The 25,311-nt window shown below is 34.0% G+C and overlaps 4 protein-coding genes across 4 annotated transcripts; 3 read left to right on the plus strand and 1 right to left on the minus strand.

Moving 5' to 3' along the window:
- The first annotated feature begins 642 nt into the window (after window positions 1-642).
- On the plus strand, window positions 643-1,206 carry LOC132637242 (alcohol acyl transferase 1 allele GSc-like). Its single transcript, XM_060354359.1, has one exon. The coding sequence runs from the start codon at window positions 643-645 to the stop codon at window positions 1,204-1,206; it is 564 nt and encodes a 187-aa protein (XP_060210342.1).
- A 3,040-nt stretch (window positions 1,207-4,246) lies between these two features.
- On the plus strand, window positions 4,247-7,689 carry LOC132638249 (alcohol acyl transferase 1 allele RGa-like). Its single transcript, XM_060355195.1, has 2 exons — window positions 4,247-4,705; window positions 6,677-7,689. Exons 1-2 carry the CDS (start codon window positions 4,262-4,264, stop codon window positions 7,574-7,576), a joined length of 1,344 nt encoding a protein of 447 aa, XP_060211178.1. The 5' UTR covers window positions 4,247-4,261; the 3' UTR covers window positions 7,577-7,689.
- A 364-nt stretch (window positions 7,690-8,053) lies between these two features.
- LOC132635478 (probable glutathione S-transferase parC) lies at window positions 8,054-10,019 on the minus strand. The gene is made up of 2 exons (XM_060351884.1): window positions 9,610-10,019; window positions 8,054-8,600 (listed from the first exon to the last, which is right to left on the minus strand). Exons 1-2 carry the CDS (start codon window positions 9,934-9,936, stop codon window positions 8,253-8,255), a joined length of 675 nt encoding a protein of 224 aa, XP_060207867.1. The 5' UTR covers window positions 9,937-10,019; the 3' UTR covers window positions 8,054-8,252.
- A 13,790-nt stretch (window positions 10,020-23,809) lies between these two features.
- LOC132637243 (uncharacterized) lies at window positions 23,810-24,865 on the plus strand. The gene has a single exon (XM_060354360.1). The coding sequence runs from the start codon at window positions 23,810-23,812 to the stop codon at window positions 24,863-24,865; it is 1,056 nt and encodes a 351-aa protein (XP_060210343.1).
- The last annotated feature ends 446 nt before the right edge of the window (window positions 24,866-25,311 follow it).

The following is a 25,311-nucleotide window of genomic DNA, read 5'->3' on the forward strand; positions in this document are numbered from 1 at the left end:
GGAGTGGCCATGTTGCAACTTAAACTAAGGAAGTGGCTTCTTTGCCAAATACTCTCACGTTAGTACTCCCTCCAGTTCAAAAAGAGTATCCACTGAGCCTTTTTTTCTTTTCAAAAAGAGTGTCTACTTTTCAAATCAAGAAAGAATTAATTTTATTTTTTCATATTTATCCTTATTAAGTGTTAAGTGATCAAATCGCAATACCTGTAATCAGGGGTACATAGTTTAGTCAAATCACCAATTTTTTTCTAAGACTTAATTTTTTCTTAAGAGGTGTGCAAATGACTCAGTAGACACTCTTTTTGAACCAGATGGAGTATAGCAAAGTTCCTTAGCATAGCAAAGTTCTCTTAATTATTCCTTGTTTATCAGTTTTATCCTCTTTTAATAATTAAGAATATGTGTTATTCGAACAGGTTACCCGTTTTACGATTTAACGTAGCAGCAAGAGTTAAATCATACCATGGTTGATGCTTTTGGCTTAGCTTTATTTTTAAATGCAGTGAGTGATTTAGTGAAATCCAAAGCTTCTACTCCTTCCATTCTACCAGTTTGGCAAAGGGATTTCCTAAGCGCGAGGACGCCACCACGCATAACGTGCAAGCATCACGAGTATGATGAAGAAATTGAATCAAATGATGCATGGTTCAGAATGGAAAACGAGTTGATCCAACGCTCATTCTTCTTTGGTGCAGAGAAGATATAGAAGCTATTCGCGATCAAGTTTCACCAACCCATCATTCAAGCGGAAGATTTGAGTTATTAACCTCATTTTTGTGGAAAAATCGAACAATTGCAGTCGATCTAAATTCTGAAGAAATTGTGTGTATGGGACCAATTGTAACAGCGCGTTGGAGACTTATAAATTTGAAAATACCACTTGGATATTACGGTAATGCATTTGCTATTCCAGGAGCAGTATCGAAAGCCGGACATATTAGCACATATCCATTGACGTATGCTCTTGAATTAATCAAGAAAGCCAAGAATAAAGTTAACGAGGAGTATTTTAGATCTCCGGCGGATCTTAATGTGATTAAGGGGAGGCCTAATTTTATACAAGCTTGGAAGTTTGTTATGTCAAACATTTTTAATGTAGGTTTTGATAAAGATTTTGGATGGGGAGAACCCAAGTATGGTGGGGTTGCTAACGCTCATTCTTTTATGGGCAAAGGTGTAAATATACCCCTCAACTTTGTGATTTAGATCAGATATACCCTTCGTTAAAAAAGTGTCCTTGCCGTTACAAAATGGTGCAAATATACCTCTGCCCTTACACAAATTAATAGTGCAAGTATATCATTTTCGCTAATGGGTTTTTTTTTTTTTAAAAAAAATCATTTAACTTATTTCTTAATTAAAAAAAAATGCCATGTGGCCTTAAAAAAAAGGTCTACCCATTTTTTTTAGTAGACATATTTTTCTAACGCCACATGGTAAAAAAAATTTTGGTGGATCGGTTCTTGTTCGTTTATAAAAATATCTCCGTGGCTTAAAAAAAAAAAATCTACCCATTTTTTTAAACGAACCAGACCCGACCCACCAAAAAAAAAGTTATCATGTGGCATTATCCCTTAGAAAAATATGTCTACTTAAAGCCATGAGGTATTTTTTTTAATTAAGAAATAAACTAAATGATTTAAAAAAAAAAAATCCGTCAGCAAAAAGGGTATATTTGCAGCATTTATAACGACAGAGGTATATTTACACCACTTTTATAACGAGGAATATATCTGCTCTAAATCGCAAAGTTGAGAAATATATTTGCACCTTTACCCTTCTTTTATTACCTACTATGTGCCTTGTAAAAGTAACAACGGGCAGAAGGGCATCCTGACAACAATAAGCTTACCTCCAGAAGCAATGAAAAGATTCCAAGATGCAATGTACAAGTTGACCTCAAATGTCGTCAAAGGTCTAGGAAAGTGCCAAAGATTTAGGTGGTGCTTGGATTGCCAAATTGTTTTTTTGTTTTTTGAAATTGTCATTTAGCGCCGAGGGTCTATCAAAAACAGTCTCCATACCCTCACAAGGTAGGAATAAGGTTGCGTTCACTCTATCCTCCCCAGACCCCACTTGTGGAATTATACCGGGTTCAGGCCCGGCTCAAGGCCAAAGCCGCTAAGGCAATGGCTTTGGGAACCATTTTTTATTAAGTTTTATGGCTAATTTGTTTAAAAATTTATTGTGACTTATAGTATTTTTATGTAGTTTCTAACTAGTAAATTATTTTTCAAAAAACTTAAAAATTGTATGTCTGAATTCACGATAGAAATAAGAAAGTTTGACTCTCGAAATTCAAATTGTGTCACATAAATTGAGACAGATGGAGTGGAGCACACAATTTTAAATTTTTATGTAATTATTTTTTTGTCACGTGATTTATTAGTTGTATTGTCAGTTGATTTTTTTTTTAGAATAGATTGATTTGAAAAAAATGTTAAACAGCTTTGCTTTGTTCTTGACGATTATAAAATAGTAATTAATGACTTCGCATCTAAAAAAGCTAGTAAAGTAGACTTTAAGCAAAAATATATATCACGATCTTTCCTTTTTAAAAATAAAATAAATATTAGGGGCTCTTTCTGAAATTAGGCTTTAAGCCTCCAATCTTGTTGAGACAGTCCTGACCGGGTTTATTGTCGTTGTTGTCTTTTGAAATTGATGTGTATTTTACTATAGTTCTGAAATAATTAGTTTTATTTGTATTGAAAGTTCTTGGTATTGGAAAAACTATTTGATTGCAATTTGCACATTGGTGTGAGGAAAACAATAGCAATTGAGCGAGGGTCTATCAAAAAGTGAGACTTATTTGGCTTCCTTATCTAAAGTGAGACTTATGGTCCGGAGGGAGTATCTCTTCTCAGAAGTTGATAGAACTGAGTGATTCTATACACGAGAGTAATTTTGCAAACCAGAAGCAGTTCCAACACAAATCTATATGTTTGGGATATGCTACTGAAAAAAGTTCTACTGTTATAAAGAAAAAGACAGAAATGCTCAAAGTTTTCGCAAATTTTGACTTTACCAAAAGTATACCAAATTCGCAAATTTTGACTTTACCAAAAGTATACCACATTGAAATAGAGCTAGACTTTTTTTTTTTCTTCAAAAGTATACTCTACTTTAGGATGTTGGACACAGTGTTTTAAAAAGCGGGAGCGTGAGGTAGAACGTCTTACTTAACACGGGGGGAGACGTAAGCCTCGAGGCATGGGGCGTAAGCCCCATGGATCTTTAAGATTTTAATTTATAATGTAGTAAAATAGTATAATAACACAAATTTATAAAAAAAAAATACATTAATAGTTTTAAAAAACTAAAAACATGATTAAAATAACTCATAGAAAATAAAACTTCTAACATAATATTACAAGTAAAAATAATGCAATGATGTAAAAGCTATTATGAGATGCAAATTAACTCTAACATCTTAACTTTCAAACAAAAAAAGAATCACAATTTCTTAAATATATTACTTCCATGCTATGCAATTTACCTCCCTAAAAGAAAATAATCAATACACTTTATTAGTATTATAATTAAAACATTACTCCTTCACGAAACAAAATTACATTCAAATAATTTAATAATAAAATATGATAATTTTGAGGCATAGGAAAAAGCCATGACGACCGATGATAAGTGAACATGTAAAATTTGATTATGTATTTTTAAAAGAAATGTTAGGTGATATTCACTCTCACGGTGTTCTCAAATAGTAAATATACAATACTAAAGCTTCTTATTTGAGATAGTTTCAATCTTCTTATTTTTATAGATGAAAAAACTATTAGAAATCATTCATTATTAAAGCATTATGAGGATCAACAATGTTAACTAAGGAATTTGACCTATAATTATATAAGAACTGTAAAGCGAGCACCGAGCGTTGATTTTTCTAGTGTCCCGCCCCGGGACAAGGCGAGTCCCAAAACTGCCTTTTAAAACACTATTGGACATATTAAATAAACATTCTGCTCCATGCTTCTCTTTTAAGAGCTGAAACTTTAGCCCTATGGTCACGGGTTAAGTTTCTTTAACCACAGGTTATGACAATAAATGCCACTTATTTAGGCGTAATGTGCACGCACATCGTTTGTCCAAAATCCTAACTAATTGGTCCTTTAGGACAGCTAAGTCCTAAAATGACTCACAAAAGAATTACTAATAGAGTTGACTTCTGAACAATAAATAGCTACTTGCTTAAAGTAGCATACTAAATAATCCAATACAATCATTTCCCTTTTCGCCTTGAGGAATGGAACAACTTTCCCCTTCACAACTCTCAGTGATACGGCGTGAATCTGAATTAATCATTCCAGCAACAGCTACTCCTCGTGAAATAAAACATCTCTCAGACATAGACGATCGAGAAGGTCTGCGTTTTCACATATCTAATTTATTTTTTTACGAACACAACCCTTCAATGGAAGGGATAGATCCTGCTAAGGTGATTAAAGATGGATTATCAAAAGCACTAGTATTTTACTATCCATTAGCTGGTAGGCTCATCTTAGGGCCTAAGGGGAAGCACATGGTGAATTGCAATGGTGAAGGAATATTGTTTACAGAAGCCTATGCAGATGTGGAGCTTGATATGTTAGGGGAATCCATAAAACCTCCATGTCCATTCTTGGAGGATCTGCTGTACAATGTACCAGGTTCTGATGGGATCACTGATTGCCCTCTTATGTTGATTCAGGTATATTATCATACACTCCTTTGCAACAGTATTATTCATCTTTTAATTTAATTACTACATCCCTTTTAATTTATGCGACCTAGTCTAAATCGTTAGTTTTCACGGAGTTTGAGTTTAAGGGAAAAAATGAAGTTTTTTAAAATTTGTGGTCTTAAACATGTCATAACGTATCTCTGACTACATTTTTTTTGTAACTTGTGACCTTAAACATCTCAAAAAAGTAATCGTTTTCAAATTTAGAAGTATCATTTTTTCTAGAATAGACTAAAAAGTAAAGTATAATCACATAAACTGGAACAATAGGAAGTATCCAAAAGTTTTGTCGGTTGCCCCCTTATAGACCTTGTAAACGAAAAATCCCTTTTGAACAAACTGAAAATCTTATAAAACAATGTTATACTGTTGTCTAAAAGTTTGTAGGTTGTTGAAAAGATTAGACGATTTTTCTATAAGGTTGAGCAATTTATGAGCAAACGTTCGACTCGAGTCTAACATTGTTCGGATGGATAATTTCTCAATGGCTATATTTGCATAATTTTTAAAATAGAAATAAAATTTGAATGATGATCTAAAAAGGGGATATTTACGTAAATCAGCCGGGAGGTATTATTTTGGGTAAATTATACTTAGTGTTCTTTAATTATTTTACTTGTATTCGTTGGATTAATCTTGTTACTACTTCTATCAATTCATAGAACCTTGTACCAATTCAAGAAAAGTTAAACTTTTTCAGTTAACTCTTTACGATATCACTTTTTGAGAGTCCTATTTAAAAGTAATTTGAATAAAGACGGAGAATTGGAAAAATGTACATCGAGAAAAGGAAAAAAAAAGAGAGAGAGACTAAATGCTTGTATCACTACATCTACATGCCACACAATTTACTTGCTATAACTGTTTCCTTTTGTTTTGCATATTTTTGGGCGGTTCATCCTAGCGTAAAATATCGTGTTTAGCCAACTTATCCCAATATTTTATTATTCTGGATATGTGCCTTTTGAGACATTGTGAGTTGCACGATCGTAAAAAAAACGAAAATACAAAGTTGCACGGTTGTAAAAAAAAAACAGATATAACATTCTTCAGATAAATAGTTTGCATATGCTGTCATGGATCGCGAACTTAAAGCATACTACTCCGTTCTAATTTACGTGGCAGTTTTTGTTTTTCAAGAGTCAATTTAACTAATCTTTTATGCTAAATTGATTATGTCAACTCAATATTTTAAGAACAAAAAGTAGATATTCAAAAATTATAGTCAAACCTCTCTATAATGACAACGTTTGTCTGAAAATTTCATGGTTGTTATAGTGAGGTGTTGTTATGTATGTATCAGAGGCGGATCCAAAATTTAAACTCTATGGGTTCAACCTTAAGATTCTTAGTGTAAACCCGTCGTTTTTAAAAGTTATGAGTTCATGTCTACTATTTATTGCAGTTTTAATAAATTTTTATGCATAAATTTATGCTCCGCGTCGAAAGTTGGGGGTTCAATGGAACCCCGACCTAGCATGCTAGATCCGCCACTGGTATGTATATATACTAACATTTGATGTTTAGATCTCATTTAACTGTTTTAAATAAAAGTACGCAACAAATTATTTTTTCTGTACTTTTTATGTTATAAACAAAAACAAAATACTTGTTAAATTTAAAATCTCAATTGATTTTCATATTTCATTAATTAATTATTGAAAAGACAAAATTCATAACTAGTTATACCATACCGATAAAGAATTAAAATCTACTCGTTGGATTTTATGTTAATTGGTAATTGCTGAGCATGTACATGATAGAGCAGCTTAACATAGTTCTGTTGGTTGGGTTCTATCATTTAAACCGTGACGTACTGTAGGAAGAATAAACTCATTCAACAAATTATAAGAACACACACGAAACTTAATTTTCATTGAAGTAGCAGAGATTTGTCAGTTTCCTCCACTTCTAATATGAATGTCTTTATTCCTATAGGTTACCCGTTTTACTTGTGGTGGATTTGCAGTAGCAGTAAGAGTTAATCATACAATGGTTGATGCCTTTGGCTTAGTTTTATTCCTAAATGCAGTAACTGATTTTGTGAAATTCAAAGCCTCTGCTCCTTCCATCATACCCGTCTGGCAAAGGGATACCCTAAATGCGAGGCCATCACCACGCATTACATGCAAGCATCACGAATTTGAGGAAGAAATTGAATCAACAAATGCATGGTTAAAATTGGAAAAAGAATTGATTCAACGTTCATTTTTCTTTGGTGAAGAGGAGATAGAAGCTATCCGTAATCAAGTTTCACCAGTTCATCGTTCAAGTGGACGATTTGAGTTATTAACCTCGTTTTTATGGAGACATCGAACAATTTCACTCAATTTAAATCCTGAAGAAATTGTGCGGCTGACATATTTTGTTACAGCCCGTGGGAGGTTTGAACATTTGAAAATACCGCACGGATATTATGGCAACGCGTTTGCTTTTCCAGCAGCAGTGTCAAAAGCAGGACTTTTAAGTACATATCCGCTGACTTATGCACTTGAGTTAATCAAGAAAGCCAAGAATCAAGTGAATGAAGAGTATTTTAGATCTATGGTAGATTTTATGGTAATTAAAGGGAGACCTGGCATAACACAATCATGGAATTTTGCTATTTCAAACACTGCTTATGTAGGATTTGATAAGGTTGATTTTGGATGGGGAGAACCAAAGTATGGTGGGGCTGCTAAGGTTGATTCTTGTTTTAGTTTCTTTGTGGCTTTTAAAAATTACAAGGGGCAGAAAGGCATTCTAACAACAATAAGCTTGCCTCCAAAAGCTATGGAAAGATTTGAAGATGTTATGTACAAGCTGACTTCAAATGTCAAGCAACTATCAAAGCTTTAACAAGGTGTTTGGATTGCCACTTAAAAATATATGTTCTTAGTTTATTAGATCAATTTACGTGTTTGGATATAGTTCTGAAATAATTAATATCCTCTGTGTTGGAAGTTTGGATTTTGGAGACACATATGGATCAATTACTAATTAATGTTCTATAGTTATCTCATATAATAGCAAAGTGTGTTTAGTACTTTATCTGAATATATATGATATAAGACGAAATTCAAACCAATTGAACAAATCCGGTATATGTGGATCTCACACCCACACCCAAATCATGTAGGATCGACATGGATGCAACAAGGATTTTGAAAAATCCCAACAACATAAATTGACAAAGCTAAAGATAAATGGAATTTTTAATCTATATACCGATGACTCTGAAGTTGACTATAGGGCCAATATACATAGCTTGTGATCATTCTTTAGTGTATGCATAGTGCATTCGATTCTTGTGTTAGTTTGAACAACAACACATCGTTTCGAATAAAGTTCACTTCGATCAGTGCAAAAATAAGAAACAATAGAATTACATACATAGATTATACTGAGACACCACAAGCTAGCGCTTGGTGCTTTATTTCTATAAGAAAACAGAGTACTCATACTTCAATTCTTCAATGATTACTCAACAAGGCAACATTAACTAAGTGCCTTAATTTGCACATGATCAATATGTCTATTCTAGTCCAAAATGCTTTCTATAAGTGAGTATTATCTCATAGATCTTATAAGGATCAGGTAGAGACTTGGAGACACTTTCCTTTTGCAGGCATCTAGTGCCCCAAGCAACAAGTTTGGGACATTCAGCCTCCATGCTGAAGTTGCCAAAGGTCTCAAAGGTATAAAACCAGCTATAGAACCCAATGAATGCAATATCCACAAAACCAAAACTTTCTCCTCCAAAATAAGGCCTGTCTCCAAGTGCTTCCAGTTCTAGTACCTTTAATGATTTTATCAACTCCTTCTTGCCTTCCTCCTTCTCTTCTCCTTTTGCATCCCATGTTTTTCGTCCCGGAGCATACAACTGCAGATTTCAAGATTTCCCATATAAGTTGTATGCACTAACAGTAGAAAAATGATTTACATCATGAACTCACTTAAAAGGCAATTGCAAGCGATTAGTTCTTCGTACAAACATCAATTGATTACCTTAAAAAATGGAAAGCAAACTCCTATAATGGTCTATTTAACTTAAATTCTAAAAGATTTACCTCATTTGATGCGCTCACATAACAAAGAACAAAACTCTCTTCATTTCAATTTATGTGATGATATTTGACTGATCACCGTAGAAAAGAATAAAAACATTTGAAACTTGTGGTATAAAATATGGCATAGACATTTGTATGACTATAAAATAATGACAATTAAATGTCAAAATGTTTCTAAAATAGGAATGTATTGTTCTATATTGAAACAGAATAAAAAACAAATCATGTTACGTAAATGGGACAATCTGCAGTAATTCGTTTTTTTAAGACACAAGAGAAGGATATGTTAGAAAATTGCTTAAATACAATTAACACATAAATTATTTTAAAAAATGTGTCAGTTAAATGAAAGTGTATCTCTCATTTTTTTTAACCTATATAAAAATACAAGTGGTTTTGTATTTGGATTGAACTTCTTGAAAATTTTAACTTACAAAACATAGTTTTCTTTTGCATCCTTTCTTCTCCGAATTTTCTACGCAAATTAAAGATCAAACTGAGAGTCCTTATTTTCCTAATAGAATTTCTCCACTATTTGGTTGTTGTAAAATATTCAAAGACTTGTCATGAAGTAAATATTACTTTTACATAAGCATTCAGTACGTGTTTCAAGTCAGGGAGATACAAAAATAATACTTCAAACTTCATTACGTGTCAAAAAAAAATTGTTCTTCTTGGCATCTGTTATTTTTGCACAATTTTTTTTTTTAATTCTAGAAACAATTCGATAAGATTCAATTGGCCAAATGTTTCAAGCCTAAATCTTTTGTGCTTCTTCTTATATTTTTCTAACAGGATATAGAGCAAAATTGTATAAGTTACCTTCTTGTCAATGTAGTCAGCCCAGAATCTAGCTTGTGCTCTTTGATAAGGATCAGAGGGCAGCAATGGAGATTTGTCCTTCCAGACTTCATCAATGTACTCAACTGCAATAAGAGATTCACAAATAGGTTTTCCATTGTGAATCAGAACTGGGATTTTCTTGTGGATTGGATTCATTTTCAAAAGTAGAGGACTTTTGACACCACCCACAACTTCTTCTTTGAACTCATACTTGACCTCCTTTTCAGCTAGTGCAACCCTAAGCCGCATGCCATACATGCTAGGCCAGTAGTCCAACAGAATCACCTCGTCATTCTCCTTTTCCATTGCTACGTGAGAGAAAGCCCAAGTTGTGGATAACAAGCGGTAGACAGAAAATAGTTTAGCTAAAATGATAAAGTTGAGAGTCTATAAATAGTGGGGATGCCGACACGCGGTTGCGGTAGAGTAGTGAATATTCCTTATCCTTAACTAGCATTTGGTCATTGATTTTTAAAATCTATCTTTAAATATCCATTTGGTCATAGATTTTAGATCAGATTTTGAAAATCTGTCTTTAAAAAAAATTTAAGTTCCAACCAGTTTTTGGGATTACCACTCAGAAAATTTCAATTTTTAGTAAAACACAAGTCCAAACATAACTTTAAGTTCTAAAAATCACAAGTCACAACTTCAAAACTCGAATTTTCAAGTTTTCATTTGGCCATAGATTTGAAGTTGGACTTGAAACTTGAAATTAGAAGTCTCAAGTTCGAACCCAAATACAAAATTTAGGAAGCACTTTACTCCCTAATATTGAATTTTTCGACGCGAATCCAAATTTAATCAAAATTTAACCTCTTTATCCCTCAATGCGAAACTTTTTGATCTGAATCCCGATTTAATCGAGCCATAATACAAACACCAAACACCTAATAAGATAACAAAAATACGGATGACGTCCCACACATTTTTGGTATTTTCTTGAATTTTTTAATATTCAGGATCTCGATATGTGGCCAACACACATTTCATCTCTTTCACCATCCCGGCCACTATATATTACTATTAAATTCAAAAACATGCCTTTCTAGTGTATTGGGAGAAGAGCCGTAGGATAGTCGATATTGAGAAAACATTAAGCAGGCGTTTGGTAATAGATTATAAATATTTTTCACTTTATTTGAAATTTATAAAGGTAGAGTTAAAGATGGAATTGTGTTTGATTATATTTTTTATAAAGAATATTTAGAATAATATTCGTGCTTAAATGTACATAAATATAACTTCAAAAGTGATAAGTGAGTTGAAAAATAGGTTATAAGTTATTTTCCAAATTTGAGATACAACTTCAAATTATAGACTGTTTTTCCGAAATAATTTTAATGGCCAAATCGGTCCTAAGGAAAATGAATCCATTAATATCAATTCAATTAAAGCCATATTATCTTTCAACTTCTTCACTATCCATGTAACTATTAATCTATCACAATCGATCCAGATTTAACTTAAAATTAATGTGCCCGGTGTTCTCTTAACAATTCAATGTGTATGATTTATTTTACTAACCAGCATAATTTACCCACAGTTAAAAAATACTCTCTACTATCCTTTAGCAAATTGGGGCGAATCTAGAGTATAGGGTGGGGTTTCCCCAGAACCCCACCTTTTTGTGTAAACCTGGTATTTTTGTACTGAGAAATCCAGTACATATATAAGTACTAATAGTTTGGGATCTAGAGCCTGTTTGGATGGGCTTAAAAAAAAGTAACTTATAAGCTGCTTTAAATAAGCTAAGTCAAGCGGGTCCAATTATTTTTTTTGACTTATTTTAAGCACAAAATAACTTTAAACTGATCAGTCAAATACTAAAAAAAACTGAATAAGCTGTTTTTAGCAACTTATAAGCCAATACAAACGGGCTCCTATTAACAAAGTCCTCTGTTAGTCATGTGGCAGAAACAGCACCGTGGCACACTGGCACTTATTTTATCTCTTTTTTTTCCATTAAATCTAATAACAATCACTAGTTGGAAAACTAGTAACAAAGTTATCTACTGGTCACGTGGTGGAAGTGGTACCTTTTAAGCTATGGTGCCCCTCTTTGATGAGAGCTCAATTCCCTTATGTTATACTTATTAAGTCTCTTTCTTTTTCTTTTTCTTTTAAAAAATAAAATAAAATTGTTGGGAATCATAAACTTTAAATTATGGATCCACATCTAAGCAAATCAGTGTGGAACGAGTACCACTGTAATATCTCTTTGTTGTTTCTTAATAATTCATCAAGACCCAAAACAATTATAAGTAAATAGAAATTGCACACGTATAGAAGTCCAACAGCAACTCAAAGAGAAGCAGCAACTTCCTCCAAAGAGGGGCAAATTAGACTAAAATTTTTTCTCTCGTAACAAATAATAGGACGATATTTTTACATTAAATTAAAGGACCTAGCTAGACGAATTGAGGGAAAATATGAACCGGGGAGGAGCTGTGTCCCATTATTTCAACTCTTGTTTAAACAAATGCAGGCACAATGTTACTGGGACCGGCACTTTTGTAACTCAAAAAAAAAAATTGGAATCAAACTAACCCATTAAAGAAAAAAAGAATCAAACTAGGTTTCACGCACAGAATCTGTGCGTGAAACCCCTACCAAAAACCTCAGGCCCCAATCTTTATTTTTTGTACTTTAACCGAAGATTAGTCACGTTTCAAAACACCAGAATATAAATATTTTATATAGAACTTAATATGTTTTTAGTGTACAATAATATCGGCTCATTACATCAAGTATACATATACAGTTGGATCATCGTTTTAAGGGTTGTAAAGTGCTCCGAAGTACGTTTGAAAACTTATTATATTTAGGTTTAAGTGTCATATTTTATAGGGTTTTGATTAATCTCTTTTGTTTTACTCCCAAAGCTATGAAAGTACTTTTTTGGTTCAAGAAAGATAGAAAAGAAAAAATTACTCTGCTTTGTATTAGGTTTTTTTTTTCTTTTATGTCTTTTTTATTTTGTTATTGTATTGTGTAATCCACACCTTTTGAATGTGCAAAAATAAATATAATATTTAAAAATAATTCATCCAATACGAGAGGCTCATAATAATCGAAAAATATTTCATTCCATTAGCAACGAAATACATCATTAAATTACAATAGACTTAAAAAAAAATCAAGTTCTAGACACTTTTCTACTTCCAGATGTGCTGCCACCACGGGAGTTTTGCCCACATGAACGCTTATCATGCCCAAATTGCTTACATGTCGAGCACTTGCGAGAGTACGTCTTTTCGCTAACATCCATTTGATTGTGATAACGGGTTAGCTTGTTTTTTTCCCAATTTACGGATATGGTTCTTGTTCGCAATCATAGAAAATGGCGCTGGCCAATAAGCTTGATCACCAAGGGGACGGAAGTGGCCGAAATATGCTTTAAGGTATTTTACGACCTTATATTCCTCTGCCACATAATCAGTTACATTTCTGGTCATTCTCTCAAAGCACTTGACTGCATGAGAACATGGCATGTGGTATGTTTTTCACTTACCACAAGTGCATGATTTTGTACGCTCAGTAACGATATGTTTGTTTCCTCCTTTGTCGTCGCAATAACCCGTTCTAACTTCATACACTCGTTGAACGATGTCATACTCGGTCATTTGGTGACCCTCTACCTTTCTTCTATGGTGCTCCATCTTTTTGTAGGGCTTTGGCATCCATGTTCCCTCGTCGGCTAATATAGCTCTGGCCCGCCTTGTCCTATCCGCAAATTGCTCCACGACCTGCCTGAAATTTAGTCTTACCATTGCGGTGACAGGTAGTCCTCGAGTAGATTTGAGGAGTCTATTGAAAGACTCCGAGCTGTTCGTTGCGTCCCATCTCCTTCCTCCATCAGCATAAAGCGTCCACTTTTCAACTTCTAATTTCATCAACCAAACATATGCCTCTTCACTCACTTCCCTTAGCAGCTCCATTTTTGCAGCCCATTTTCTTTGTTGATGCTGCACCGCAGCCCCCCCCCCCCCCTCAATTTGTTTTGTAACACCCCGTACCTTTAACCTAAGCTTTGACCATGATTCTAGACTTAGAAAATCAGATAAAGAATGTGGGAATTGAAAATTCCCTGTTCAGTTGTAAGATGGGGGTTTACCCCCATGAACAGTGACCGTATTTCAGTATACGGGCTGTAATTCAAGTCGTAAACTGGTACCAAGGATTTCTGAGCATTCTGGAATTTGACATTTGGATGTCAAATGGTTAAATACGGACCGTATTTCAAAATACGGCCCGTATTTCAAAACATATTTGGAATTTGGAAAACCTTCCTTGATGAAAGTTGTAGAGCTTTGAAATACCCTTCCAACGGTATATTATGGGGGTCAAACAGACATCTGTGCAAAGAGTGATGGCTATTTTACTGAAGAGACGCAGTGCAGTCCGTATTTCAAAATACGGCCAGTATTTTGCTAGACGTAAAATCCAATTTTCCAGAACAGTATATATTCGTCTATATCAGTTCAAATCATTATTTTTCATTCCTTCAAACCTTAGAACAACCTCCTACCCTCTCCCATCATCAAGAACACCAAGGTAAGCCTACTCTAATTATTCCAAGTCAATTCTAATACATATCCTTGTAATCTAAACAAGAAATCATCATTCCAAACTAGGGTTTTCAATAAAACCCATCTCAAGGGCCAAGAATTCAAGATTTTGGAAATCTTTTTCAAAGCTCAAGTCTTTAATTCAAGTTTTAGAGCGACTAAGGTATGTAGAGTTTGTTCTTCCCCACACCTCATAATCCATAAATTATGATTCTCTACTAAAACTAGGGTTTCTATACCATGCTCATGATAACCCTAGGTCCATGCCCATGATTATATTATGTATGAATTGTTATAATTCCATCATTGAGTTCTTAATATTTCTTTATGATTATTGAGAATCCGTCTGTAATCCATGAAAACTCATATATTGTATTCCATGGGTTCTTGCATGCATGTTTTTAAATAAAATGATTATTTCATGAATATCCTACATGTCTACAAGTTCTCATGCAACTATATTATATAATTACTTTCATGCTAGGTTACAAGATACATACATACTAAATACAAGTTATTTCATGAAACTATGTTTACAAGTTATTTCATGAAACCATAGTTACAAGTTATATCATGAAACCATGTTTACAAGTTATTTCGTGAAATCATGATTACAAGACAAGTACAAGTTAATTCACGAAAACCATGGGCTTCTTAGCCAACTATATTATGTTCATGTTTTTGGGAGCTGCACGAATTACCGAGAAGGCTCAGATAACCTGAAACTACGTAGCCACCGAAGGACAAGGATCGCTCCGCCCAAATAGGACGATACCTTAATTTTACACTGAATGGATCCATCAGGCACGATACCACCTTATACCCTGGCAAGGTATGGGGGCTCTGCTGGTCCGGCGATGTACCAGACTCCATGTACCCACGTGGTGATATCACATGTCGGTTTATGAAATGCTCTCCCTACTTATCATGTTTTACTTATGTTATATATATGTACTCATGCTCATGCTCATGTTCATGTCCAGGTTTTCAGTTTCAGTTCTTATCATGTTATTTCATGTCCCATGTTATTTCATTCAGTTGCTTTACATACCAGTACATTCAATATGCTGACGTCCTCGTTTATTGCCCAGGGGCCTGCATTTCACGATGCAGGTACTGATATACAGGACGACACATCTGCTCAGTAGGACAACATTCGTATCAGCTTATTGGTGAGCCCCGTCTCATTCGGGGTTTAGTCAACTTTTGTTTTATGATTAGTTATGCATCTAAGGTATGCTGGGGGCCTTGTCCCAGTAAGTATGTTTTCCAGTCAGACTCATGATAGAGGTTTCATAGACTAGACAAATCAGTTATGTTATGTCAGACATTCAGAGTCGTATAACTATTTTGGCTCATTCATGTTATTTCCGCACTCATATTTAAACAAGTATTTTTATTAAGTATTATGACTTACTACGTTTTATAAAGGCTCATCATGCATTAACGTTATATTTCGCTCATGTTATGCCTCATGATGATTCAGCAAGTCATGTGGTTCGCTCGGTCACATGTAGTAAGGCACTGAGTATCGTGTTTCGCCCAGGCTATAGTTCGGGGCGTGACATGTTTACAGTTCCATTTCCAAACTTTGTTTGCAAATTAGCCTTTAAGTACCTTAAACAATATCGATGGTAACCATGTGGAGGCTGCCACCCTTCCAGAGTACGCATATTGTGCAATATGCCTTTATGACGATCCGATAGGACACATATGCCCTGACGACCCTTAATAACATAAGTTTGTAGATGAGTCAAGAACATCCCCCATGTCTTGTTGCTCTCGTTGGCGGCAATTGCTAAAGCAAGAGGGAATATTGACCCATTGGCATCCATAGCTACTACAATTAGGAGCTTAATGTCATATCGGCCATATACATGCGTCCCATCTATCGATATCATATTCCGGCAGTGAGCAAAACCATCAATACTTGGTTTGAATGCCCCAAAGACGAAGTCGAAAATTCTACCCTCTAAAAGCCGCCACTGTACAACAGTGCCAGGATTATCATGTTTTAGAGCCGCCATATACCCCGGCAACACCTGAAAAGAGGATTCCCAAGTTCCAAAGATCATCTCAAAAGCACGTCTACGCTCGAGAAATCCCTTTCTCTTGCTTATGATTTTACCATATTTTGAGTGGACCATGCTAATACAAGTTTTGATAGGCATCCTGAATAAGTTTAAACAAACAACATTTAGTAATGATATTTTAATTGCTATAAGATATATAATGTAAACGGTCAGATAAGTTACCTTGGAGTTTCCTCAATGTGTTTAAGTAACACATGAGCAATCATGTTTATATCTAAATTAAAATGATCTGCTCAACTTTGTCCCATATCACAAGTGTGCTTCGGGTGGAATTTTGTGATTTCCCACAGACCATCAGGCTTAGCAATTCCCCAAAGCAACCACCGACAGCCTTGAGTATGTCGCTTACAAATCAGCCTCCATACCGATTTGTTTCAGTCATCAACCTTAAACTCCCTCATATCCTTTATACAATACATTCTTACAGCCCGTTGCAACATCTTTTTTTATGTGAACTGCATTCCCTTTGCAAGGACGCATTCATCAGTCATGGAATTTTTTGGTTCAATCCACGTTTTTTGGCCACTTTGATCATCATCTCTTGTGAAGACAAATGCATCCTCACGACCTTAGAGACTGTCAAGATATGGAATATAGTCAGAATGCCACTGCATTGGGCTGTCAGGAATTAGGTTTTCCACCATCGGAGGTGGTATATGGTGGTGAGTTGATTTTGGTTGCTTCTGGGGACTAAAATGTGTATCTTCTTCATCCCCTTCACTATCTTCATCATCGGTTACTTCTACATTATTAGTTGGTTCATCTCCATCACTCTCTGATGTATCCACATAACTTGGACAATCAGCGCCATCTAAGAAAGGCCTCCTCCTACACGATAAAAAGCATATATATATTATTTAACATCAAGGTGATAAACCTACACATATTGATAATGAGCATGATGTGGAGAATGATCAACTTCACCAAACTGAGAGAACTGCCTTTCATCCACAGTTGGTACCACTGGCGAGTTTTGATAATAATCAGTTGCACCAAACTGAGAATTATTATAATAATCAGCTCCACTGAACTGAAAATTATTATAATAATCAGCTCCACTGAACTGAGAGCTCTGATAATAATGAGTTGCTCCACTAAATTGAGATGATTGCCCAATATTACTCATATCAGGTCTATAACCCCTACAAAGATTTAAAAATGGTTATTTACCAATACATACAATAAACACGTGCTACTGCACAAAATAATAATATAAGAATGCATACTTACCAAGTTTGATTTAATCGTTGGGTAAAATTTTCTAGCGGCACCTGGCCACTCAAAATACCCCCGTAAAAACTAAAATCTCCATACGTGTTAGCTTGACTGGGCTATTTTTGCGGGACCTCTCAGGGTATCTTTTCAACATACATCTTAAGAACATTAAGGGCGACTAAATGTTTTAATTCTTCTGGCGCATTCAAATAATCCCTCAAAGAATCATCATCATTGATATAATGTCTACCGTAAAGCACTATACCATTGGAAACTGATTGTGGATATCTGCCTGTTATAGAGATTTCATACTCATCTGTACTAACCTTCATTTTTTCATATATGTAAGTGACTAGTGATTCATAAGACATTTCAAGTGAACATTTAACATGAACGTTTGGTCTTTTATTGTAACGAACTGTACTATTATCATCAAGGATAATACCATCCCAATATATTGAAACCTTAACTGGTGGAATATCTTGAGCCATTTTTTGTAGGAACTTTGATTTTTTTTTTTGAATGACTTAAGGGAGGTTTTTTTGAATGACTTAAGAGACTTAAACTTATGAAATGAATGAGTTTTTACCTCGTCCAACATTTTTCTTAAATAGATTCATATTGACCCCTATTGCGCATTGAAACATTGCGTAATATGAATTAAATTCAAATAAACGGTCAAAAAATGCAGCATTGTATTGTCAAATCGGTTCTCTACGTGTCATAAAAAGCTGAAATTGACATGTATGATGTGTTGTCAAATCATGTTCTATTGCGCATTGAAACATTGCGTAATATGAATTAAATTCAAATAAATGATCAAAAAATGCAGCATTCTATTGTCAAATCGGTCCTTTACGTGTCATAAAAAAGCTGAAATTGGCATGCATGATGTGTTGTCAAATCATGTTCTATTGCGCATTGAAACATTGCGTAATATGAACTAAATTCAAATAAACGGCCAAAAAATGCAACATTGTATTGTCAAATCGGTCCTTTACGTGTCATAAAAAAGCTGAAATTGACATGCATGATGTGTTGTCAAATCATGTTCTATTGCGCATTGAAACATTGCGTAATATGAACTAAATTCAAATAAACGGCCAAAAAATGCAACATTGTATTGTCAAATCGGTCCTTTACGTGTCATAAAAAAGCTGAAATTGACATGCATGATGTGTTGTCAAATCATGTTCTATTGCGCATTGAAACATTGCGTAATATGAATTAAATTCAAATAAACGGTCAAAAAATGCAGCATTGTATTGTCAAATCGGTCCTTTACGTGTCATAAAAAAGCTGAAATTGGCATGCATGATGTGTTGTCAAATCATGTTCTATTGCGCATTGAAACATTGCGTAACATGAATTAAATTCAAATAAACAGTCAAAAAATGCAGTACTATATATAACATGGTTGACAAACAACTAGTATTCACGTTAAAACGAGTTATCATGACATTCTACACCCAATTTGGTAATCTTGATTCTATTACAAGTTTTACCCCAGCAAACATATTTGAAGCAATGGGTAGGACATGGGAACTAGATGATGATGATTTTTATTACTCAAATAACCCTAACAAAAGATTCAATCAAGAATACAATAAAACAATGAGAGAGGGGTGGAATTGACGTGTTAGGGAGGCTGAAGCACTGGAGCAAAAGTTAACTTCAATAGGGCTTAAATGCCCAAAAAAACGTGCTATGTCAATGCCTCGCGGAACTCCACAAGAGTTTAATTTTGCTCTTAATTGTTTTCGCGAAGAGAACAATCGGATGCAAATACGTTACCATAGGGTAGAATATGGTATACATGGTAGCACAAGATTTAGATCCAAGTGGGATTCGGATTGTGAAATGTCTGATAAAGATTAATATTTTTCTTATAATAAGGTAAGTAGGTAGGGTCATAAAGCCCCCCCCCCCCCTCCCCCTCCCGAGGGTACTTGGGGATTTACAACTATATAAGTAGCCTTTTCTTTTGTTATTAGACTACAACGTATTCAATGTCGAGTAGTAGAAACTCAGCTTGGTCTTTACTCCTTCTAAAAGAACCAAATAGCAGTGATGATGAGAGTTCAAATCATAGCTGTTTTTCGAGTGATACCAGTGATTTCAAACTAGACGAGCTAAATCCGCACCTTCTTATAGAGCGTAATGATGATTTCTGCAGTATCAAATATTCAGATTCGCGAGAATATTATTGTGGGTTACGCCGAGAATGGTCACATCGGATTGCCGAATCAGAACGTCTTGTACGTGACTTGAAAAATCTCAACGCTCCAATCCCAACAAGGTATCTCTATCAAAAAGTGGATTTTTAAACTTCACCGCCACCGTTTTATCCACGTGAATGCTATTTTCCCACCGAAAGTGTTTGCAACCGCCCATATCCTATAAACATTACAAGAAAATCAGTTTTTTAAAGTAAAATATATGGATAACGTGAAAAAAAAACACTAAAAAATGCAAAACCACTTTCTTGGGTCTTTGATGTTTTTAGTTTACAGTAATAACTGCATTCACAAATATCGGGTTGTATAGCAAACATTAAAGTTTCAAAACTTTGAGACATGTTTTTGGAAGTGCAAAAGTGTGTTGAAAGGGTGAAGATGGAGAAAATGAAAGAGAAGAGCATGCATGTGTTGGGGCCGAGGGTTTTTGGTAGGGGTTTCACGCCTAGTTTGGTTCTAAATTTTTTTTAATGGATTAGTTTGGTTCCAATTTTTTTTTATTTTTGGGTTACAAAAGTGTCAAACTCATGTTACTGTGTACTAGAAAAAGAGCTGTACGTAAGCTTTTTAGGCACAGTATCGGGACCCTTCTGGCATAGTGGCATCGTTTATTCGTAGCATACTAGTGTTATTTTTGTTCTAATTATTCCTTTAAATTTGACAATTTAATAGTTTTCATTCCTTGGATGTTGATATAGCAAAGTGGATAGACTTTCTTTCTAGGCCTGTAAAAATAAAGAAAAATAAAAGAAAATCAACTTTCAAGTGATGTAATTTTCGATCGTTAATTATTGCATATTCGTGATATAATATTTTATTTTATTTCAACTGTGTATCTCTTCTTATTTTTTTCTTAAATATCACACATATTTTACCTGAACTTATATTTTTTTTAGATGCAGTAACGATGTATTTCTTCTTTTTTGGTTCAAATATGTAGGATAGGAATTGACCTGAAACTTTATGACTTTTGGCCAAAATAACGGAATCCCAAGTATATTTTATTTCATTTCTTTTTTAGACGCAATTGCTTTTTATTCTAACTGTGTGTTTTCGGGGACAAATTTGGAAGTTCGTTTTTGTCTTGAACGCCATTTTTTTTTAGCCAAATAAGGAAATTCTATGCAAAATAATAGAATTCCAATTGTGAGTTTTCTTTACATTTCTTATTTGGGTACAACGATCATTTATTTCAATTGTGTACCTTTTTTTTGGGCGAAAGTTCTTTTTTTTTTTTTAGCTAGAGCTCTATTATTTTTAGCCAAATAAAATATTAACTAATTGAATTTTCATTTATGTATTTCCTTTATTTCATCTAATGATTTGTTTCCATTATATATTTCTTCTATCTGGGGTCAAATTTATTTAAAAAATATATATATATTGGATGGAACACCATTCATGTATAACATAAAAGCTAGTCTAGTTTAAATAATGAAGTTTCAAACATGTTGTTTACAAATTTGGATGGAAACAATGATTCAAAAAATTAATGAATTTAAGAAGATAAAAAATACATTACATTTTAAGAAATTCTACGCGGATAAAAAACATTCATGTTGCAGCGAGTGAATCATACCTTTTTTATTAAAGTCGTACTTGCGTAAATGATATCAAATAGCCAAATAAAAAAAGTAATTATTATAGAGAATAATTTAAATGTACACTAAATAAAAAATGTCAAGTTAAGAAGGCCTGATGTATTATGCCTTAAAATTATGAAATAAAACATCCACTAATCTCGATCTTTTTAAGGATGTCAATCTTAAAATATTATCATTTACATTATAATCTGAAAATGATGAGGACCATATAAAATTGGTCTTATTTAATGTACGTTAACATCAACTGATGGAGATAAGATATTCAGATCTAAACTACTCTATTACAATCACTCATGATCTCTGTCCCTGCTTATTTATAACAAGATAGATGCCAAAATAAACTACTATACAACTTGGCAAATCCCGAATTTCTCTCTTCGATCATATCGAATTTCTATAAAGACAGAACATTAAAGGATGTTCGAGATGCAACGAAGGTATTAAGTAGGGGTGTCAAATATGGCTCAAAAGATGATGGCCCGCCCAATCAGCCCAAAATTTTATGGGTTAGACTTAAGATGATTTCATATTGGATTAATTTTAACCCAACCCAACATAGGTGTCATTTTAAAGTGATCTCCAACTTAGCCCAATATTAGCCCAATTCTAGCCCATTTTTAAGATTTACTTAAATTTGAGTTTGTTGCTTGAGATTTACTTTATTTTTTTCTATGTATTCACTTTTCTTGTATCCTATATCTTACAAGTTTGTAGTGTGTTTGATACGAAGGAAAAAAAAAATCACAAATAATGTTTTTCTCAAAAATATTTTACACGCAAAATGTTTTCCTCAAAAATATTTTCCACGAAAAATTCGCGAAAATATGTTTCAGGACAAATATTTTTCGCGAAAAATGTATATGTAGAAAATATTTTTCACGAAAAATGTTTTTCAAAAAAATGGACCCTTCAAAAAAACTGGATCAAGTTGGGCGGGTCATGACCCAGGCCATTTCAGCCCAAGTAATTTGTAGACCAATGTTAGCTCAACCCATTATTACTTTAGCCCATTTTAATTTGGTCAATTTCAGTCCAACTCACTCATTTGTTACCCCTATTATTAAGGGTGTGTTCCGTAGGAAGGAAAATTTCTTGTTAGATATTTTTTTGAAAGGTAAATGATTTTCTTACTAATTTTTGTCTTTTTTAAAAAAATATTTTTAAAACATAAAAATAAAATATGTTCTTATTAGTCTTTTAACTATGCCCCGTTAAATTTCGTGTGAAATAAGGATATTTTTAACCCAATTAAGTAGTGACAAGGGCATGATTGGATTCAAATTATTAATAAAGGCAAATATTATAATTTTTTTCATACTTTAAGGATAGTTTTGAGCATATTCTTGGTCAAATACGATAGCTTGTCATTTTTCAGTGGCGGACTGCATTGTTATGAAATATAGAGTATGGATGTCCACTACACAAATATAATGTCTCTTCCATTATCTTCCACCATCTTAATGGATCTTCCACCATCTTAATGGTTCTTCCATTATCTTCCACCATCTTAATGGTTCTTCCATTATCTCATATATTGAATGCATATGTAGCACTATAAATAGAGACATAAGTTTTCATATGGAATGGACTTGTAACACATTTTGGAAGAATAATAAAATCTCTCCTCTTTTGTCACTCTATTTCTATGGTTTTCATCTTTTAATATTATTACTCTTTTAGCTTCATTTTATAACACGTTATCAGCACGAAGCTCTCTAATTCTATTTGCATCGTTAGTTCGAGTTCGGTTTTCTTTCAGGTGAAGTCTTATTTATCTGTTAAGATTCGATAGATATTTAGTGGCAGATTTATTTGTTTTAAACATACTTACATTTGGTTTGTGGCTTGTGATCTTTCTGTGCCATAGACAAGACTGAGCTAACCAAATTAACAGTGACTAGAACATCTAAAAACAACAGCCGTACTCGATGATATAGATAAACCACGCCAAGAAGAAATGTCAAAGTAGACAGAAAAACTAATAGAGAATGCAGAATGGACAACATATCATAGCACGGACTGGCCAGCACTTCACCATGTCAATTTTAAAACTGATAATTGCAACATCACCATAAGATGACATCAAGGGACATAACTAGCTTTACATATATCACATGACAAATAATGAGCAGTAAGAAGTCATTTCGATATAAAAAAAAAATCGAATGAAAGGATTAGCCCGTCTAAACTTAGCCCACCTAATTTATTTAGATAGGACAGAAGATGTTTGTGCATCGAGAATATCTAAGCTTCAATGTTTTTCAGCAGACATTGCAAAATGATTATGAGGATTAAAACACACATGATATATTAACTGTACGAGTAATTTTTACTTTTGGTTGTGCATACTGTTTGTGGAAGAAAAAGGGTTATTGGTTCGTGGAAATAAAAATACTATTTTGAGATTATGTTATTTTATTATTTCTAACTCAAATATTTTTATGATAGTTTTGATCATCATGTTGAATTTGTCAAAGCTTGAGTTTGTGGCACTTGATAGCTCCGGAAAGAATTACCTATCATGGGTACTCAATGCTGAAATGCACCTAGACGCCAAAGGTCTTGGTGCCACGATTACTCAAAATAATATAGCATCGAGTCAAGACAAAGCGAAGGCAATGATTTTCCTTCGTCATCATCTGGATGAACGATTGAAAGTTGAATACCTGACAGTGAAAGATCCACTTGAATTGTGGACTGGTTTTAAGGAAAGGTATGACCACATTAAGGTAACGGTATTGCCCAGGGCTCGTTATGAGTGGATTCACTTACGGTTACAAGATTTTAAAACTGTATGTGATTATAACTCTGTTGTTTATAGAATTACGTCCCAATTGAAATTATGTGAGGATAATATAACTGACGAGGATATGTTGGAAAAGACTCTTACGACTTTTCATGCCTCCAATTTGGTATTACAACAACAGTACCGTGAAAGGGATTTTAAAAAGCATGCTGATTTGATATCATGTCTTCTTGTAGCTAAGCAGCACAATACCCTTTTATTGAAAAATCATGAAGCCCGTCCCATTGGAACTTTTCCATTCCCAGAAGCGAATGTGGTAGCAACACAAGGTCCAACTGAAAGAAGACAAAATAATCGGGGCCATAATAATGAGCGTGGGTGTGGCAGGGGCAGGGGACGATATAATAATCGTCGTTATGGTGGTCACCATAAAAGGGAGAACAATATGGGTTATCAAGGCAATCCTTCAAGGAACAACTATCATCGTTGTGGTTTGAAAGGTCACTGGAAAAATGAATGTCGGACGCCTGAACATTTTGTCAGGCTTTATCAAAATTCCTTCAAAAGAAAGACAAATAGAGGTGGTGCCTCTTCTGCTAATGCCCGGGTGGAGTCACACATGACTTTTAAAAATAACAATGAGGTAGGGCCTTCACAAAAATATGATGATGATGTTGAAGCTAATTTGGCTTTGAAAGATGATGATTTTGATGGGTTTGATGATATTACTCATTTGGAAGTTGAAGACTTCTTTGGAGATCAAAATTGAGATTTGATCGTTTCACTGGGGAATGTGTTATGTTCTCATTTTTATTTATGTGTTTTAAGTTGTCCTTATGTTGTTTTATTTTCGAGAAGTACTTAAGTTCTCTATGTTGTTTTATCTTCTGGATTAGTAATTAAGTTTTATATTGTTAGTTTCCGTATTTCTTACGATGTATTTTTTTTTATGAAGATAAATAAAATTCCCCAGTCTTTATTGGATCCAAGATGAGTAATGGAGATATGTGTCTTTTGGATAGTGCTACAACTCACACTATATTAAGAGAAAAGAAATATTTCTCTCATTTGGTTATGAAAGGGCTTGTGTTAATACAATATCTGGTAGTACAAAATTAATTGAGGGCTCTGGAAAAACGACCTTATTACTACCTGGAGGAACAATATTGTCCATTAGTAATGCACTATATTGCAGCAAGTCTCGAAGAAACTTAT

The sequence above is a fragment of the Lycium barbarum genome, chromosome 4 (assembly GCF_019175385.1).
Source record: "Lycium barbarum isolate Lr01 chromosome 4, ASM1917538v2, whole genome shotgun sequence".
NCBI lineage: Eukaryota > Viridiplantae > Streptophyta > Magnoliopsida > Solanales > Solanaceae > Lycium > Lycium barbarum.

Excerpts from the sequence above, each read along its gene's own strand:
- LOC132635478 (XM_060351884.1), bottom strand. The coding sequence starts at position 9,936 with ATGGAAAAGGAGAATGACGAGGTGATTCTGTTGGACTACTGGCCTAGC. Across the intron at positions 8,601-9,609 it reads CTGACTACATTGACAAGAAG|TTGTATGCTCCGGGACGAAA; the intron begins GTAACTTATACA and ends TGAAATCTGCAG.
- LOC132637242 (XM_060354359.1), top strand. The coding sequence starts at position 643 with ATGGTTCAGAATGGAAAACGAGTTGATCCAACGCTCATTCTTCTTTGG.
- LOC132638249 (XM_060355195.1), top strand. The coding sequence starts at position 4,262 with ATGGAACAACTTTCCCCTTCACAACTCTCAGTGATACGGCGTGAATCT. Across the intron at positions 4,706-6,676 it reads GCCCTCTTATGTTGATTCAG|GTTACCCGTTTTACTTGTGG; the intron begins GTATATTATCAT and ends TTATTCCTATAG.
- LOC132637243 (XM_060354360.1), top strand. The coding sequence starts at position 23,810 with ATGTTGAATTTGTCAAAGCTTGAGTTTGTGGCACTTGATAGCTCCGGA.